The sequence below is a fragment of the Oxyura jamaicensis genome, chromosome 2, assembly GCF_011077185.1.
Source record: "Oxyura jamaicensis isolate SHBP4307 breed ruddy duck chromosome 2, BPBGC_Ojam_1.0, whole genome shotgun sequence".
Taxonomy (NCBI): Eukaryota; Metazoa; Chordata; class Aves; order Anseriformes; family Anatidae; genus Oxyura; species Oxyura jamaicensis.
In genome coordinates, this window is record NC_048894.1 from 128,397,941 (window position 1) to 128,414,983 (window position 17,043).

Sequence of the window (17,043 nt, forward strand, 5' to 3'; positions counted from 1 at the left end):
CAAATCAAAGAGCACAAATCACTGGGTTTAGCAGTTAGTCTTTACATAAAAGTGATGACTCAAGAAACTTGGCAGGAAGAATCAGGCAGGCAGGATATTTATTAAGAGAAACAATCAGGAAAACCACAATTTCATAATCACTCAATTCAAATTTCTGTTCTGGATCTACCTGCAGTCTTTCCTCAGAATAGGCCAGAAACTGCTTGATTGGCCTCAAGATTTGAGTTGTGAGCTGCTACTTAAGTCATTTAAGCCAACTGAACTTTGTGATTTCAATTTTGTAGTAACTAATATTGCACCAGTGTATTTTTCTTTTAACTCACACTGCCATTTCCTTGCTAAGTGATAGCAGTTATTAGGAAATAAATCTTGGCTCGTTCCTGAGTTTCCAAAACATAGTTGGTATTCTTCAGTCAGTCTCAGAGAAAAATTTAGTCCTCAGCCAACTGGGACTTGTTTCAGTAGAAGTGATTTCCTCAGAAGTCCCTACAATAGCTGTGTTCTCTGAGCTTTGCAGCTCAGAGACAACATTGGGAAATCTGTTTCCTTTTCCTATTACATAAAAGGGTTGTGGGTTGGGCTGATTTTTTTTTTATGGCTTTTTTTTTTTTTTTTCAGTTTTGAAGATAAAGTTGCAATCCCTTAAATCAAGAGCTAAAGAGAATATGTGAAAATCTCAGTCACATATTTACGATGATCCAATTCAAAGATACTACAAACTCAAGAAGTTTCCTTGCCATAATTAGATATGGGTTTGAGAGGGGAGTGTATTCCAGAAAATTATCACAGTATGTTTACCTTGCTCTTAACCTCTTCCCTCACCATTAGCAATAGGGCACACTGGGTTTCATGGATTCAGTCAGCAGATTTTACTCCAGTCAGAGGAGGTCCATACAGTTGTTTGAAGCACATCTCACCATTTTTTCAATCTTGTGTTTTGAATACCACAGGTTTCTGTGAGTAGTTCCACAGAAAATTTTCACTCTGAATCAGGAAAGAACAGGTTTAGTTGAAGATTTCCCAAAATATTTAGTCCAAGGTGGACAGCTGGTCTGAAGTGTCTACCTAAATTATAAGGTAATAAGCAATTAGGAAACAGATATTTTATAATAGGAAATCTCATGCAGCTAGATCTTACAAAAGCCACTGTGATTTTAATGACTAACTGTGGAAAAAAAAAAGCTAAGAAAGGAGTAATGACACTCAAAAAGCCAACAGCCCAATTCCATAGAAGACAAATATTTTATTATCAAAGGAGTTATATCAAAGTAAGAAACTGCAATAGAGTTATAAACATCTATAAAAATACCTCTATTTATCCAAAATTAAATATGAACACTTTATTAGTTAAATGCCAATATATTATTCTCTGAAAGTATTCACACATTTTGAGTTGCATTTTCTAACACGTTAAACACGTTATATAAAATAATTGCATATAAGGAATCACAATCTGAAGGTAAGAAATTCTAGGTCCTCTGCCAGCTAACTCCCATAACCAAATGCGTAACGCTGTTGCTGTTTCCAGTCAGCTGAGCAAGCTTACATTCAGGCATCCTATTTCTTGCCATCCATATGCCTTGCTGTCTTGCCTGTGCTTCAGCCAGCAGAACTGTGCTACATCTCTCAAAAATCACTACCCTTCCAAGGGTTTTAAAAAAGTATACCTTTTCCCATTTATCAAACCTAAATCAATTCGCAAGGCCATTAGATGGTCACACTGAAAACATTATTGCATCAGCAGAACAAACTCAAGAGCTGCTGCTTCTTTGGTAAACTGTTCATTTTGGTCATTGATGTGTTTTCTATAGGTAGAAAGAAATCAGCTGCTTTTCCATACTGTTTTTTTTTATTATTATTTTTTTAAGATTTTTTTATAAATTGCAGTAGACGTCTAACTGGATTGCTTTCATATGAAGGTATTATAAAGTCACTCAGAAGACCAGAAAATTCAAAGTACTTTCCAGAGCATGAAGGTGGGACACAACCGTCTCCGGAGTTTTTTGTTTCAAACACTGGTCTCTATTTCCCCTTCTCGGACTTCAGCAGCTTGGTTTAGCTGTTTCTGTTTATTCCATCTCCAGGATCAATGTACAGTAGCTTTCCATCCGAATTCCGGTATTCATGTAAGCGAACAGAGTTACTCAAAGGATGCATATGAAATGCAAAGATACCAAGTAATGCCACTTTGAAAGAAAAGAGCAGGATTCACCTGGAATCACCTGGAAATTATTTTTTCAAATTTATTCCAGCAGGATCGAAGGCTAGATATATTCTCTTTCAGTTCACAAAATTCATGGTTACATTTATTTTTTGACTGTTCACCTGTTTCTCTATCTTCATTATTGTGTATATTTATCTGCGTGCAAACCTGAAAAACAATAGTATATATCAATTGAGAAGTGTTAATTCTTTTTATACAGACTTATTTTAAAGCAAACTAATTTCATTACGTCTCAATAAATAATGCAGGTATCTTACATGGTAACTTAGCCAAGATTCTGGGCTCCTCACAAAATATGCCGTGGCAGGGCCCAGCCTGCATCAGTTCTCACCATGAACACAGCCCTGCTGCCGCCACTTCCCGCTGATCTGGGAGAACGCAACCTTAATTCTATGCAAATAAAGGCATCTGAAACCAGTCTCTGAAACCAGCAATTGCTGAAACCAGCAATTGAGAATACCTGCGTCCTCTGTCAGTGGTTTAAAATCTATCCTCAATTAAGTTAAGGACCCAAAGAACAAAGCCAATTAAACTGTGAACCAAACTTCAAAATGTATGCCTGTATGTGTGGTACCTTGAGGCAGACAGAGCCAAACAGTCCTGTTCCTGATGCTGGCCCTAAAGCTCAGGGTCTCGCCAGGCTGGGCTTCTTGTGCACGATTGTGACTTCACAGAATCACACAGAAGGGTTAAGGTTGGAGGGGACCTCTAGAGGTCATCTGCTCCAACCCCCTGCCCAAGCAGGGACACCCAGAGTGGACTGTCCAGGACCGTGTCAGGGCAGCTGTTGAAGATCTCCAAGGAAGGAGACTCCACAACCTCTCTGGGCAGCCTGTGCCAGGGCACCATCACCTGCACGGTAAAAGCATGCTTCCTGATACTTGGACAGAGCCTCCTGTGTTCCAGTCTGTACCCACTGCCTCTTGTCCTGGCTCTGGCCACCACTGAACAGAGCCTGGCTCCATCTTCATTGCATCCTCCCTTCAGGTATTTATACACATTGATAAGATCCTCCCTGAGCCTCCTCTTCTCCAGGCTGAAATAATAGATATTATGGACTTTTATAAGACATATACACTTTTACAGACTGTCACAGTTTTACCAAATGACTTTAATGTAATTGGTCCTTAAGTAAAAACAGGCATCCACGGGGGTTAGGTGACACTTCTATTGCTGAACTAGGATACTTTCCACGGTTAGGCAAGTTAGATTCACCAGAGTTGTCTAAGCAAAATACAGACACCAACGTTTACTTTGGAGATCTGGTTCTTAGGTTATAGGTTTCTCCATATTAAGGAGAAAAAATAGTTAAATGTAGCTTTCAATCCACCTATGTAAGCCAACCACAAAGAATTATAACTTTGGTGCCTCCAAGGAGGCTTTCTGATGTTGGCCAATTAGGTAAAACTGCAGGCCACACTTAAAAGAACACTTTTCCTTCTCTATGATAGATAACTGCACTGGATTTGACTGAGATACTAAAGAGCTGATGTTGCCAATAATTTAAAATCAAAATATTTTCATACGTAAATACTCTTGTTGAGTTTAAGATATTGTGGATAATATTAAGATAAATAATCAAAGGGATTATAGAAAGGAGAGAAACTCTCACTAATCATTTGTTGAAATAAGTCACCTTAAACATTAATTTCAGGGTAGAAACCCAATGTGAAGTAGCAAGCGTGATTTTACATTTATAGAAGTTAAAGGCAATCTCTGTGTGATCTTTGTGTGATCTTTGTCTTTTACTGGAGAATTAATTGAGGTCTTTCACTACTAAACCAGAGTACATATCTTGACTACACATGTCCAGGTCACTGACTTAAATAGTCTTTGCACCGGGTTTAATGTCTGTTACAAGACGTGCTATACAGAGCAAAATTTGTCATGCATGTAACGTGCATGATAGATGTACCTTTGAGAGGTAGATGTGATAATCTGTGCTGAAGAGCTTTGAGAAGTAAGCCACGTACTTCCAGTAAACTGTAGACCATCGCTACCACTCACCTTTTCTTTTTTATGTCTTTCACATTTGCACTGTAGAACTTGTAACGTCCCACATGAGACTAATGCTGCTTTCCATCTAAATTCTTCGCTGATTTTTTGCTTATTAAAGAATTTGAGCATGTTGCATGCCATACTCTGTAGTGATTCTATTTCCTGTGAATAGAGCAAGAAAAAAATCTTGCTGAAAAGTCTGTGCACTGTTAATTCCATGTAGTGTTTGTTTGTCTTAAAAGAAAAGCTCAATAAGTAACCATTAGTTTCTTTATCTGGTATAACAACAGTTTGTTCCAATAAATCATGACTAATCTGACCCAACTGCCATCTCTTCAAAACATTTAAAACAACAATTTGTAATTAGCAATAATAATACTAGCAATAATAATATTAGCAAGGATATTAGGGATAAATCATAGCCTTAATGAAAGCAGCTAACGCAATCAGGAAAATGCTGACCAGTTTTTGAACTCAGTCCTTTTACCAAGTCATGATAAAATCCACAGCTACAATGGACAATTGCTTTCCGTTATTTAAGATCTGTCCAGACTATTAATTTTAAAGCTCTCAGATCTGAAGTGGAAACCTTAGCTAACATGATTTCTGTAGAAAAACAAAAACAGATGTTGGAAAAATTTTGTTTATTTCCATTGTCAAAATACAATTAGTGTTCTGTACTAATTTGTATTACAAATTTAAAGCAATTGTTGCAGTAGAAAAAAAAATATTTCTGATGTGGTATTGTTTAATATTTCAGTTGAAAAAATATCTATTTACTGGACAGATTCTGTGATACCAAAATCCTAAAAGGAACATTCCTGAACACCATGATTTGACCAATTAAAAAATCTTTCATTATTCACTATCACAATGTGTTATTCAGAGAGTGGATTGTACAAAGAACCCTCTGGGGTTTGTCTTCTCTAAGGTAATTTCTCAGAAGCTAAATTTTACCTGAGTATCATTGCAGAAGAACACCTTGCTACGTTCATGTTTTTTATTCTTGCAGCACCTGTCACGATACTCTGCAGACATATTTACCTGTAAAATATATGTTGAATCATGAAAGTATTTTTAATCAAATGAGCCAAGTTTCTCACTTATAGCTGGTGACCTTAACACTGAATTGCTCTGTAGGATCTCCTCTGTTGTAGCAACATACAGTTCTGAGCTTTCCCTTGGCAAGCAAGCAAAGAAAACCCCAATCCAGCTACAATTTTCAAAGGTACTCAGAATCACACAGAATCACAGAAAGGTTGAGGCTGGACCTCTGGAGGTCAGCTGGTCCAAGTCCCTCGGGCCGGTTGCCCAGGACCACATGGAGGCAGCTTTTGAAGACCTCCAAGGAGGGAGACTCTACAGCCTCCCTGCCAGTGCTCTGTCACCAACACAGTAAAGAAGTGCTAGATTCATTGCATGTTACATGGCTATGTTCAGGGGAAGCTCCTGTGTTTGCGCCCATTGCCACTTCTCTTGCCACTGAGCACCACTGAAAAGAACCTGGCTCTGTCTAGTTGCACCCTGCCTTCAGGTATTTATTGATGAGATCCCTCCTGAGCTTCCTCTTCTCCAGGTGGACCAGTCCCAGCTCTCTCAGGAGAGGTGCTCCAGTCCCTTGCTCATCACCCTTCACTGGTGTCTCTCCAGTAGCTCTCTATCTCTTTTGCAATGCAGAGCCTAGAACTTTACAAAAGCCTATTCATTTTAGACCTTCATATTCCATTGAATTACTTGCTCTTTTAGCATTAAAAAAACTACAGGCATATTTAAATCTTACACAGACATCAAACACAACGTTTGTCAATGTTTGTTGTAATAAATTAAAGCCCTAGGCACATAAATATATTCTAGCATTAACTTAACGTGGATTTACAGAACATGTATCTTGAGATAATCCAAAGCCAGTACACTTGCTCCCTTTGTGTGGCCATAATCTTTTATCAATGGTTTATTCTCTCTGCTTTTTGTTCTGCTTTCATGGTTTTCATCCAGATGACAATTGAATCTAACTCAACAAAACCTTTCTGTTTATTCTTCAGCCTGTATCCAAATAACTTAAAGCAACCAAAAAAAGCTTTAAAAGAGAAGACAGCTCCTGTCAATACTATACTTGCTCTCCTCATTTAGGTGTGCATATGAACGAACACATTAGTCAACCTCATATTTAGGGCTTTTCTGCAGATTTTTGCATAATGCCTGTATTTCAGGTCATCCAAGATGAACAGCACTTTCTACAGGAAGCCTTTTCAAACCCAGGAGTTTAGGGAGCCAAATATTCACTAACACAAAAAAAGTGTTAGGAATATAATGCTCATCTGTACTTGTACCACAACAGACTGAAATTTTACTGCAGTCATAGAGCACCAAGATTTAAAATAAATAAATAAAATAAAATAAATCATCCTAAAACTCTCTTTTATCTGTGGCTTCATTTTCTAACCACTTAGAAGTCACTGACTCTCCATCTATAGCATATTGTAGTAACCATTTCTGAAGGCAGTTTATTTGCTGCGGCTAAAGCAACTTGAGAGAAATCCTGGCCTCAGAAAAGGCATTAGTGAAAATCAAATTAATCTATGAAAGTCTAGTACAGAACCCACCAGTCATGTCCATGACTGTGTCCAAACATCAGGTTGAGAGTCTGAAAGTTACTGACTTTGGCTATATAATTGCAGGAAAGTTCCTAGTGAAGAGTTGCTATGACCCAAAGGGCAACATCCCTAATATTTTGAAGGTTTATTATTATTATTATTTAAACAGAAAACACCCTTCTGACTTCCCTGGCTCTGCAGCTCCAGCAGAGCTGGGATGTTCCTCATGGTTCTCCATGGCAGGAAGTCAGCAGGATCTGTTTTCCAGAGGCTCTTCTTCTTGTCATGTTGGTACCTCTTACAGGTCACCTATTTGATAACTGCTCACCAAGAGTTTTTATTTCTGTTATCCAGGAAACACTTGTCTTTGTCACAAAAAAAGATGACAAACTAAAGTTGCTATCTATACTAACATGGCCATGATTTTTAGCCCGTCTTTGGTGCGTTGTTGAGGACAATGTGATTTCTCTACGGAGAAGACAGAAAAGCAGTACCTTTCTCTTTTCATAATCTCAAGATTATCAAACACATGATCAGAATGTTTTTGAAGATTAAATGATCTTTCCCTGAACCTAAATGTATTTCGCTTCCAGGGAAGAGTTGATGCGTCTTGGTAATGAAAGGTTGGAAACCACCAGCATAATGCTCTGAATGATGGTAGTGGATGCTAAGTGTGAAGAAATATAATAGCTCTCGATTTCACCTTTGGAAAAACACCATCTATCACTCACACTTCATGCAAACAGATCTTGATTTAAGAATGCAGCAGAACGGTGAATTCTACTTTAGTGACAAACTGTCAGAAAAATCCCCTTTTGTAGAAATGCCACTGCTAATCCAAGAGTGGAAAGTGCTTTCTCCCATAAAAGTGTTCTTGGCAGATGAATTTGTTAGTAATTCTTGATGAAAGTAAGTCTGGGGCATGGATCTGTAAATTCTAGCAATGAATGTTTGTGTAGCTGTAATAATTGTGGCTGATAAAGCCATGATGGAGGAGAGGTTGCTACTTGCAACTGAGAAAGTTAACTTTTTCCCTGCTTCTATCTTGAAAACTTGATTCTTTGTTGCTTATGTAAAATGTATTGATAGGTAAAACAGAAAGAAACTTCTGTTGTAATATGGGTGAGTTTTACATCACTTGCATTAACTACAATTGCATTAATTTACTACTTAACATTTAGAAAGGTATCTCGGTAATTCTGAATTATTATGATGATAATGATATGAATATCTAGGACTATTAAAATGATTATATTCTTGGTTAATGAAGCAAAAATCTTAAACAGTTGAAAAATGAAATATTTTAGTCACTATCGGTAAAAAATGTTTCAATGCACAGAAATATCCAAACAAAGCCTACTTATCTAAAGTTTTAATAGCAGGGTTTTACCTTTAAAATGGTCAGTGAATGGGCTCACTGGCTGGAATATAACACAGAAATTGTTTTGAAAATCAGTGACTTGAATTTTGTACCTCTGTTCATTTGTATGCAATGGACAACATAAAACTTTAGTCAAGAAGCCTACAATTAGAGCAAATTGCAGGTTATGGAATGCTTTCTTCTCTTGACAAGAAAATAAAACACATGTAGTAATAAAACTACCTTAGAAGTGTTTTTGTTGTTGTTGTTGTTTTAAGTATATTATACTGCTTAGGTCCAAATGGTACTTGTGTCTAACCACTTGTACAAACACAAACACATGTATCACAGTATTTGTACAAGCAAATAGGCAGCATGCCCTCAAATAAAGCCACAAACCCAGTACAACATGCAATTTTACATTTGTCTTTTATCAAATGTTAGCATTAGAGTTTTTTTGTTTGGTTATTTGTTGTTTGCTTGTTTTTTATTATTTGCTATCATCTAAAAATAATTAACGTTTCAGGTACGCCAAAAAGCTATTACCTACCAGCTCATCGATGTCGTGGCTTAGTATATTCTCATACTTCACACGGATCTCCGCTGTTTTATTTCCCATTGTACAACTAGATGAATTCACTGGTGACAGAACAAGGAGTAGTGGCAGAACCCGAAAGATAGATCTAAAAAAGGCTGGATTACAACAAGAGTAGTTAAGTACACATTGAATGCCATAGCGTATATCCTGTATTAACAAATATATTCTGTAATCTGTTAAAACAGTTTAAAGGGGACCTCTGCACAACCAAATGACTTAGACCTTGGGGAAAGATTCAGCTCCAGAGTAAAATTCTAGCTGAGGGTCTAAAACTTCCTCATACCACAGGGTGATTTAGCCAGTGTGGTTGAGAGCCTTCAGCTATTAAGCTGACCAGCCACTTCATGTCAACTTGGGCTGAATTCCTCTCCAGTCTTTGTAGAAAGCATTGATGAGGTCTCTCCATTGACCATAATGGGGCCATAAACACCTAGGAGTACATATGTAGACAAACAAGTGCCCTAGTGAAACAGATGTAGACATTCAAGTGTCTGCAGCTGAATTCCACCTGAATTGGTGAATTTTCCTGCAATGAATTCTACAAGTGCTCAAGGACACGTGTGTCTAGCTGATCGGATGTAGAAATCCATATTAGTGGCTGCACATGGGACAAGGTAGCAATACAACTTTCTCTGCAAGTTTTTGAAATCCTTTGGAGAAAACCTCACTGCTCCTCACCATTTCTGCCCTCAGTGGACCATCCTGCTTTGCTCAGACCACTGGTCTTCTCTCCTTGCATGACATCCAGGAAAACAGGAGCTTTGTGAGGATGGGCAAAGAGAGAAAGGACCAAAATACCTGGTCAGCCTGAAGGGATTGATGGTAACTAGAGGCTGCTGGTGACTAGCCTGATGCTGGGAGTGAGGAAGCTAATAGGAAGCTAATAACTGGACACTCGCCTACAGGTGGATGGAGTAGGATGATGCTTAAATGGAAGGTTGTAGGGAAAGAAGAAGAAGAAAAAAAAAAAAAAGCTAGAAGTTTGTGTTGGAGGATCATCAAAGACCACAGCAAATTCCTGCAGTATTATGAGCTGTTTCTACCCATCTCTGCTACTCAGTAAGACCAACAAACCCACACAGAGTAATTGGAGACACCAGAGCTGCCAGGAAAGGCAGAAGGGATGCCCTGACCCTACAGTTTCCTGCCTTCCTCTTTAGTGAGGATGGGAGCACTGAGCCCAGCCAGACACTCTGAGTTGGGCATCTCTGGACTTGGGCATCACTTGTGAATCCCAGCCTCAGAAAGAAACCTTGAATAACTGCAGAACTCTAGAGATGAAAATAAAATATGTATCCCTGTATATGCTTTTAAAATACTTATTCTGGGTGCATAGCTTCAAAGAAGAAAGCAGTGAGCATAATCTTTACTGAGCCATGTAACTTCCAAGATGCAAGAACCACGGTCACGCCGTGACTGTCTGCTGTCCATAGAAATGATGTCCCTCACAGCCCAGCCCAGCCCTACTGCATGCTGCTGCTTCAGAGCAGAACGCGTATCACTTTTCTGCCTACCAAAGCCTTTTTTCTGACAGAGTACTTGTGAACATGCTGTGATGTACACCTTTGTCCTAGAAACAGGACTGGAAGATTTTCACCTGTACATTTCCTTTTTTTTTTTTTTTTTTTTTTTTCTTGTTGCAAGCTGCCTGCTAATTTTGCATGGGAAATTCATCTGGCTGACATGGCTGACAACCAAATGATCCAACCTTTTCGGACACTGATCATCAGACCTAACAGTAAAGATCTCAAAAAATCTAGCCTGAAGAGCTGTGATCCTACAGGTGGTAAATACAAAAAATAGTAACTATGCAAGGCAGATATGACCTCCAGGTGGACATCTGACTTTCACAGAGCTTCACCTTTGTAAAGGTTAATTACCTCTACTCCAAGAGAACTATCAGTTTGTAGGACTGGGATTTGAACAACTGTGATATCAAAAAGATGCTGCGAAAGCATGCTAGAAGTCAATTACAGGACAACATTTTTTCCAGCATATCATTGCACCTCTTGATTCCAGTACAAATAAAATAAAATAAAATAAAATAAAATAAAATAAAAACTTCCAAAAAAGTGGTACACACTTCCAAAAAAAATGGTACAAACAACTCGGCTGTGTTGCTTCAAAAGGACACTTTGGAGACACAAATAACCACCTTCTAAATTAAAGTCACTGTAACATATTCCATCACTTTTAAAACTTTTTTTTCCTGTAAGAAGTGGAGTGACTGATGAAAACTGCAAAATCACTTCTCTTCCTTTGGTTTTACTTTTTCTCTATTGGTCAGGTGACAAATCTTTTAAATGAGGAAACGACAGAATCAGAGCAGATGATTCTGAAAGGGATGCTATGCTGAACACTCACAAAGCCCCTTGACACACAGCAGGATCCCAACGCAACCAGTTTAGACTGGTCCTCTGTTGAGAGTCCTCTGTTAGATGAGCATCCTAAGAGTCCTAGCAGCTTTGGGCTGAGCTAGTATCTTCCCAAGAAGCAGAGCTGATAGCGGCCATATGGCTAGCACTTCTGAAGAAAGAAAACTTACATTGCTGGTAAACCCCATTCTTTCAGCAAACTCCTGAAAAACTCATAAGTTTTATGTGGAAACCCCCAGTAAATTCTCCGAGGAAAACCGGGAAGACTCTTAGCATTCCAGTATTTCCAAATGGAAAAAAGCCCCTCTTTATGGTCTTAAAAATCCCCTTTTCCTCCGCTTTCTGCAAGCGACCCTCCCGCGCCCCGTGGATGTGGTCTCCCCCCCGCAAACCTCCCGCGTTATAGGGCGGCAGCCGTGCCCCTGTTCGCCCGCCCGACACCCGCAGCGACCCTCGACGGCAGCCGCCCGGCGGGGGCTTTCTGCCCGCCTGCCCCCGGCCCTCGCAAGGGGCGCGGGGCTCGGCTGCAGACCCCGGCGCTGCGCGGCACCTGCTCAGGGCGCGCCCCCGCGGGGCGGACCGCGGGTACCCGCGGAGCTCCGCGCAGCTCCCCCAGCACCACCACCCCGTTTTTTCCCCCACCCCCCCCCCCCTCCCTCCGGCCACTTTCCCGGCAACGGGGCGCTTTTACTTTCATTCTAAGGACAAAATAGGAAAGAAAAAAAAAAAAGAAAGAAGAAAAGAAAAGCAAAACTGGGAATTTCCCCGGGGCCGTCACCGCGGGGATAAAAGGGCACCGGGCGGCACCGCGCAGCCACAGAGGAGGCGAGGAGGCGGCGGGCAGGCGGCGGAGCGGTGAGCAGTGCGCGGGTGCGGAGAGGAACCGGGGGGGCGCGGCGCTGCGCGGCGCTGCGCTCCTTACCATGGGACATGGTCCGCCGGGGGGGTGGCAAGGAGCAGCGGCGGCGGCTCGGCGGTCATGGTGGTGGCGCCGTCTCGCCCATGGTGCCCGCTGAGCCAGGGGGCGAGCAGAGCCGCGAGGGGGGGAGCGGGAGAAGGGGCGAGCTCAGCACACCGGGCGGCTGCCGTCGGGGGGCGCGGCGCTGTCAGACCCGGCGGCGGCTCGGCCGGGCTTTGCTTTTCCCATGGGGCTTCCGCCGGCCGCAGGTACTTTCGCTTTCTGCTCCCGGAGCTGCCGTCGGGCTCTCCGCGGGCGGCGCAGGGCTCCGCGGCCTCAGCGCGGAGAGGAGGGTGCGGGCGGCTGGCCGGCCGCCAGGGGAGGAGGCATCCCGGGGGAGGCCGGTGGCAGGTCCCGGGCCGGCAGGAGAAGGAGCCCGAGGAGCGGGGAGAGGCCGTCGGGGCTCCCCGAGGGCGGCCCAGAGCTGCTGCGGCGGGGCAGAGCCGGCGGGGGGTTACATAGGGCCCCGCTTACACGCCCAGTGCCGGGTGCGCGGCCAGGGACGGAAGGATGGACCTTGGCAGTGCGCGTGGAAAGAGCCACTCATCCACGGGGAGGAAATCCTAAAAAAAAAAAAAAAAAAAAAGAAAAAAAAAAAAAACAAAGAGGGAAGGCAAAAAAAAAAAAGAAAAAAAAAAAAAAGGAGGGATTCTGGAGTGGCTCTGTGGGAGGACTTGGCTGCAGAGCTTGGTGCCTGGGTGGCTTGGTGCCTTGGTCCCTGGGGAGGAGGGACTGCCAGGGGGCTCCCCATCAGGTGCCGGCTCACCCCAGGGTGCCCGGCATCAGCTCGGGAGAGCAAGGTGGGTGGTTTGCTAGGAGCTTTGTTTTTCTCCCCGCAACATGACCAGGATTCTGGAAGGATTGTCTGAAACCGGTGAATGGCTCGGGGAGGTGTTGTAGACTCAGCTCAAATTCTAACAGACACTGTTGTAGCTAGATTTTCCCCTAGGTAGATTGCAAAAGCCTATTTTGCAATCTATAAATGCAAAAATTGATGTTTTGCTGCAAGTGAAAAGGCTTGGAATAAAATAGCGTATGAAATGTCTTTGTAGCATCCCCCCCCTACTGCCTCCCACCAACATACTTTTTGTGGTTTGAAGTCTTTGTCTCTTTTTCATCTGCACCAGCGCAGAAGGCTGACTCCAAAACCCCTCTGTCTTCTCGTAAGGCTGCTTATCTAAGAGTGGGGCATGAGTATCAAGGAATACATTGATGGACTTGGCAAAGGTGTAGACTTCTCAGGATGTTTTTCACCCATTCTTGCTCACTGGAATCACGCCACTTCATTTATGTACAAGTGCCTTGGCTGTACTTAGCAATTTTTTACTTTCAGGGTGCTTGTTTCTAGACTGCACTCTGCTTTGGATTGGGTGCACATTTCTCATTAGGTTTTCTGTGGAAAATGTTTTAGTCCTTCGTTATAAGTATTATGACAAGATTGAAGAGTGAGGATGTTTTCCACCACTTCGGCTTTGAGTGAGTCAACTTTGGTAAAAATTTCATGCCACTAACATACTGTTTGGCCAAGGGATGCTAGTGATGAGTACCAACATAGTTCCATACAGAGAGCACACACCTGGCTTTGCTTGTTTCTTTAATGTGTGGCAGGCTGTATTTGACAGATGGGTCAGATCTTGAATTTGGACAAAGATTTTGCCCCTCTTTTTTTTTTTTTTTGTCACTCTTTTCATTATTATTTATTAAGTCCTCTTCTGCCACGTGCTGTCTGCAGACATGCCTCCGTGCACATTTAAATTTGCTGCTGTGCAATGTAAATTTATGCCTTGCTGTTTTCGACTTACAAACACTTACACTGGCACTTACAAACTCAAAGGTTTTGAAAAAGCTTCAGGGTAAAGCTCCATACATGCAAAAATATATCCACAAGATCAACTTTATTCCAGGCACATCCTCCTTCTGATTTCTTATTGTACACGTGTGCTCACATGTGATACAAGGTATTTTGTGCAGGTGGTAGTAAATTATCAGAGTGTAAAATACATGGGAAACTTCTTTAGCTGTTTTGGTTGTGCTAGTTTACTGGCTACCTGAAACATTAGAAGGACCGATAATTGTTTCAATTTAAATTCAAAACAAAGCTCGTTGTGATTCATGGGAAAAGGCAGCATAGTAGCTTTACATATTAATAGGATCATGACTCTGAATGGTGATGCTGGAGTGTAATAGAAGTTCTGCTGTTTTCTTTGGTAGTGGCAGGGTCTTGTCTTGCCGTTCTGTAAGATGAGTCCGTGTGCTGAATGGAAGTGGGACTTTTCCTTTAGTCAAAATGAGGAATAAGTGGCGTGAGCTGTGCTTTGGCCCTAGCCCTGGTCTGTGGTATACCCTTATGATGCAGATATTATTTGATGTATTTGTGTGGGTTCAAGGTTAGACTGTAATTTTTATTTTATTTATTTATTTATTTATTTGTTCTAATGTTTGGAATCGTTATATGGGTTTTGTTTTCAAAGCATCTCTTTTAGTGATGTAGTAAGGATTTTTCTGAAATACCTGCAGAAGAATCAAATACAAATCTTCAGAAGTTTATATTCAGCAAATATAATTGCCTATTTTTTTTTTTTTTTAAGAATGAATGGACACCAACCAATTGAAATATTAAAAGGAAGAATTTGACTTATTCTTCTTAAGGAAGAATACCATCTTAACAGCCAGTTTTAATCAAGAACCCTTAAAAGAGTCTTGAAGGACTGCTATAAAAGGTTTTTTCACCTGAGACCAAGTTTAAATAAGTGATGGTGGTTTGCCTGTTTTGCAAAATGCACTTGGTGCCGAGCTGTAGCTAGCAAGCTCTCCCTCTGGAGCAGGACGGAGCTGTGGCTTTGTGGGCGAAACCTTCGGAGGGAGAGTCAAACTGAAACACTCCTGTCGCGTTGCTCATACATTAACATGTCCCGCTTCTTTTTAATACCCTGGCAGTTGATAGAACCATCTGTTTTAATATGAGATGGGCTAGCTTCACTACGTAAGTAATTTGACTGAGGAAAATTCCAAATAAGTGACTTTTAGAAGGATGCAGTATAACACAGGGCATTAGTGCAAATGTGTGCAGTTTTCTCCTTCACCCACCTTTCAGGAATAACTTTTAAAACAGTAAAAGAAGATACTTCAAATTGCATTGCTAACGACTGAAAGGCACCAGTAATATTATCTGTTCATGGATGAACATACTCCATGGTTCTGTTCCATACATCTTCTAAGGATAGTTTCTCTAAACTAGTTTGATTTTAAAGGAGATTTATTTGTCTCTTGACCTGATAAAATCTGCTCCTTGGAAAATCAGCTATTTTGGCATTATATATTGATATCCACTGGAATACCAATATTCCTGGATAACTACATAATTGCAAAGCACATGATTTCTTGTTATGACCCCATTCTTGTAAGACTAAGTACTTCTGGGAATCTTGCTGGTTTTCTACAGCTGTTACTTGTCAGTTTGAGAAGATCTTTACTCATGCCTTTAGACTGGACTTCAGGCTGCTTGAAGTTGCAGTACCATTAGTGAATGATTTTATTATTGGGAAAAACTAGTTAAAAAGTTAGAACATTTTTATTTTATTATGGAGTAAAACGTAAATGCGATAGTTGCCATGACTTGGTGCAACTCAGCAAAGTGTGGCTGCTGCTGTGAATGCTCTTATTTTTAAGAGTAAATGTGTCTGGTACTTATATTATCCTCATCTAACTGCAGGGGAGAGGGAGAAGCAGAGACATGTTCCCTCCTCCTACCACCCACCAGAAAAACCCCAAACCACAAAAGGGTCCTGGATGAACCGCAGTTCGGAGTTTATTGTGCACCCAGAACTTCCCCTTGTATCCATGTGTGGGAAGTTCAAGTGTTCTGATATATCTAAGCAAGATCAAGCAACCTAATTCTGTTGCACCAGAACTCCCATTTTGTTGAACTGCAGTTGCTACTTTTTCTGTACAAATCACTGTCATTGGAGCGTGTGCTGGAAAAACACGTGAAATGGCTGATGCACTGTGCTTCAGTGCAGAGCCGTGACTTGCGTTCGCTCAACTGTAAGGTGGCTATCTCTGTTGTGTGTGCGTGTGTGTGAGAATTCAAGGTAGTTTTATTAACGGAAGCTAGGAAAGAAAATAAAATATTCCTGGAAAACAATTAAGATAAGGATTGGGGAAACATGCGAAGCTCACAGGAAATTTTTGTTATGAAGCTGTGGAAAACCTTTTCTTCAACAGAAGGTGGCAATCATTTTATCTTCTTGTTTTGCAGGACAGGAAGATGCCTATAAAGATTTTAGCACCAAGGACGAGATGCCAAATAACGTGATTTTAGCAAACCAGCGGTGGGACGGGGGAGCTTCCTGAGGGCAGCAGTGCAGAGGTGGAGGAGATCTCATAGGTTGGGGCAGTGCCGGTGGGGAAGCGGCTACCAGGCAGGCAGGCACAGGGCGTCCAACAGGCATGGGGATGCTGGTGCCCTGCCAGGGCATCCTCATTTCACCCTGGATATAAGACATGCCCTAAAATTGGGGAGGCGGGGGGGGATTAGGACAGGAATTGGTAACTTCAAACCTGTGCTTGGAAGGTTCTGGGCTCTGCTTGGCCCTCTGCTAAAGCTCTTTGCTCTTGAGTTGCTGCAATCATTATTTGATGGTCCGTAGGAAGAGGGATGCTGGGTCAGTTCACCAAGGGGAAGGCTCTATTTATTGCATTTATTTATTTTTAGAATACTTCTGTTAGAAGGGTTCTAACAATGATTGAGCCCAACTGCCTGACCTCTTCACGGCTAACCAAAAATTAAAGCACATTATCGAGGGCATTATCAAAATGCCTTAGAATTACACCCCCAAACTTCTTCAGATGGGCAGCCTCAACTTTCCCAGTGCTCACACTCTCCGCGCACCCAGCTGGGCGACAGACTCCACAGCATCTGGGTGATGGGGCAGGA

The 17,043-nt window shown here is 41.6% G+C and overlaps 1 protein-coding gene across 1 annotated transcript; it reads right to left on the bottom strand.

Annotated features, from left to right (window-relative positions):
* Positions 1 to 1,867: 1,867 nt before the first annotated feature.
* LOC118161398 (interleukin-7-like) lies at positions 1,868 to 13,764 on the bottom strand. The gene is made up of 5 exons (XM_035316712.1): positions 12,072 to 13,764; positions 8,727 to 8,869; positions 5,180 to 5,266; positions 4,232 to 4,384; positions 1,868 to 2,371 (listed from the first exon to the last, which is right to left on the bottom strand). Exons 1-5 carry the CDS (start codon positions 12,079 to 12,081, stop codon positions 2,219 to 2,221), a joined length of 546 nt encoding a protein of 181 aa, XP_035172603.1. The 5' UTR covers positions 12,082 to 13,764; the 3' UTR covers positions 1,868 to 2,218.
* Between the last annotated feature and the right edge of the window lie 3,279 nt (positions 13,765 to 17,043).

What these genes read in the sequence shown, in the direction of transcription:
- LOC118161398 (XM_035316712.1), bottom strand. An exon ending in TCTTCTGCAATGATACTCAG is followed by an intron (nt 4,385 to 5,179) that starts GTAAAATTTAGC and finishes CTCTATTCACAG; the next exon opens with GAAATAGAATCACTACAGAG. An exon ending in AAAGACATAAAAAAGAAAAG is followed by an intron (nt 2,372 to 4,231) that starts GTGAGTGGTAGC and finishes ATTGTTTTTCAG; the next exon opens with GTTTGCACGCAGATAAATAT.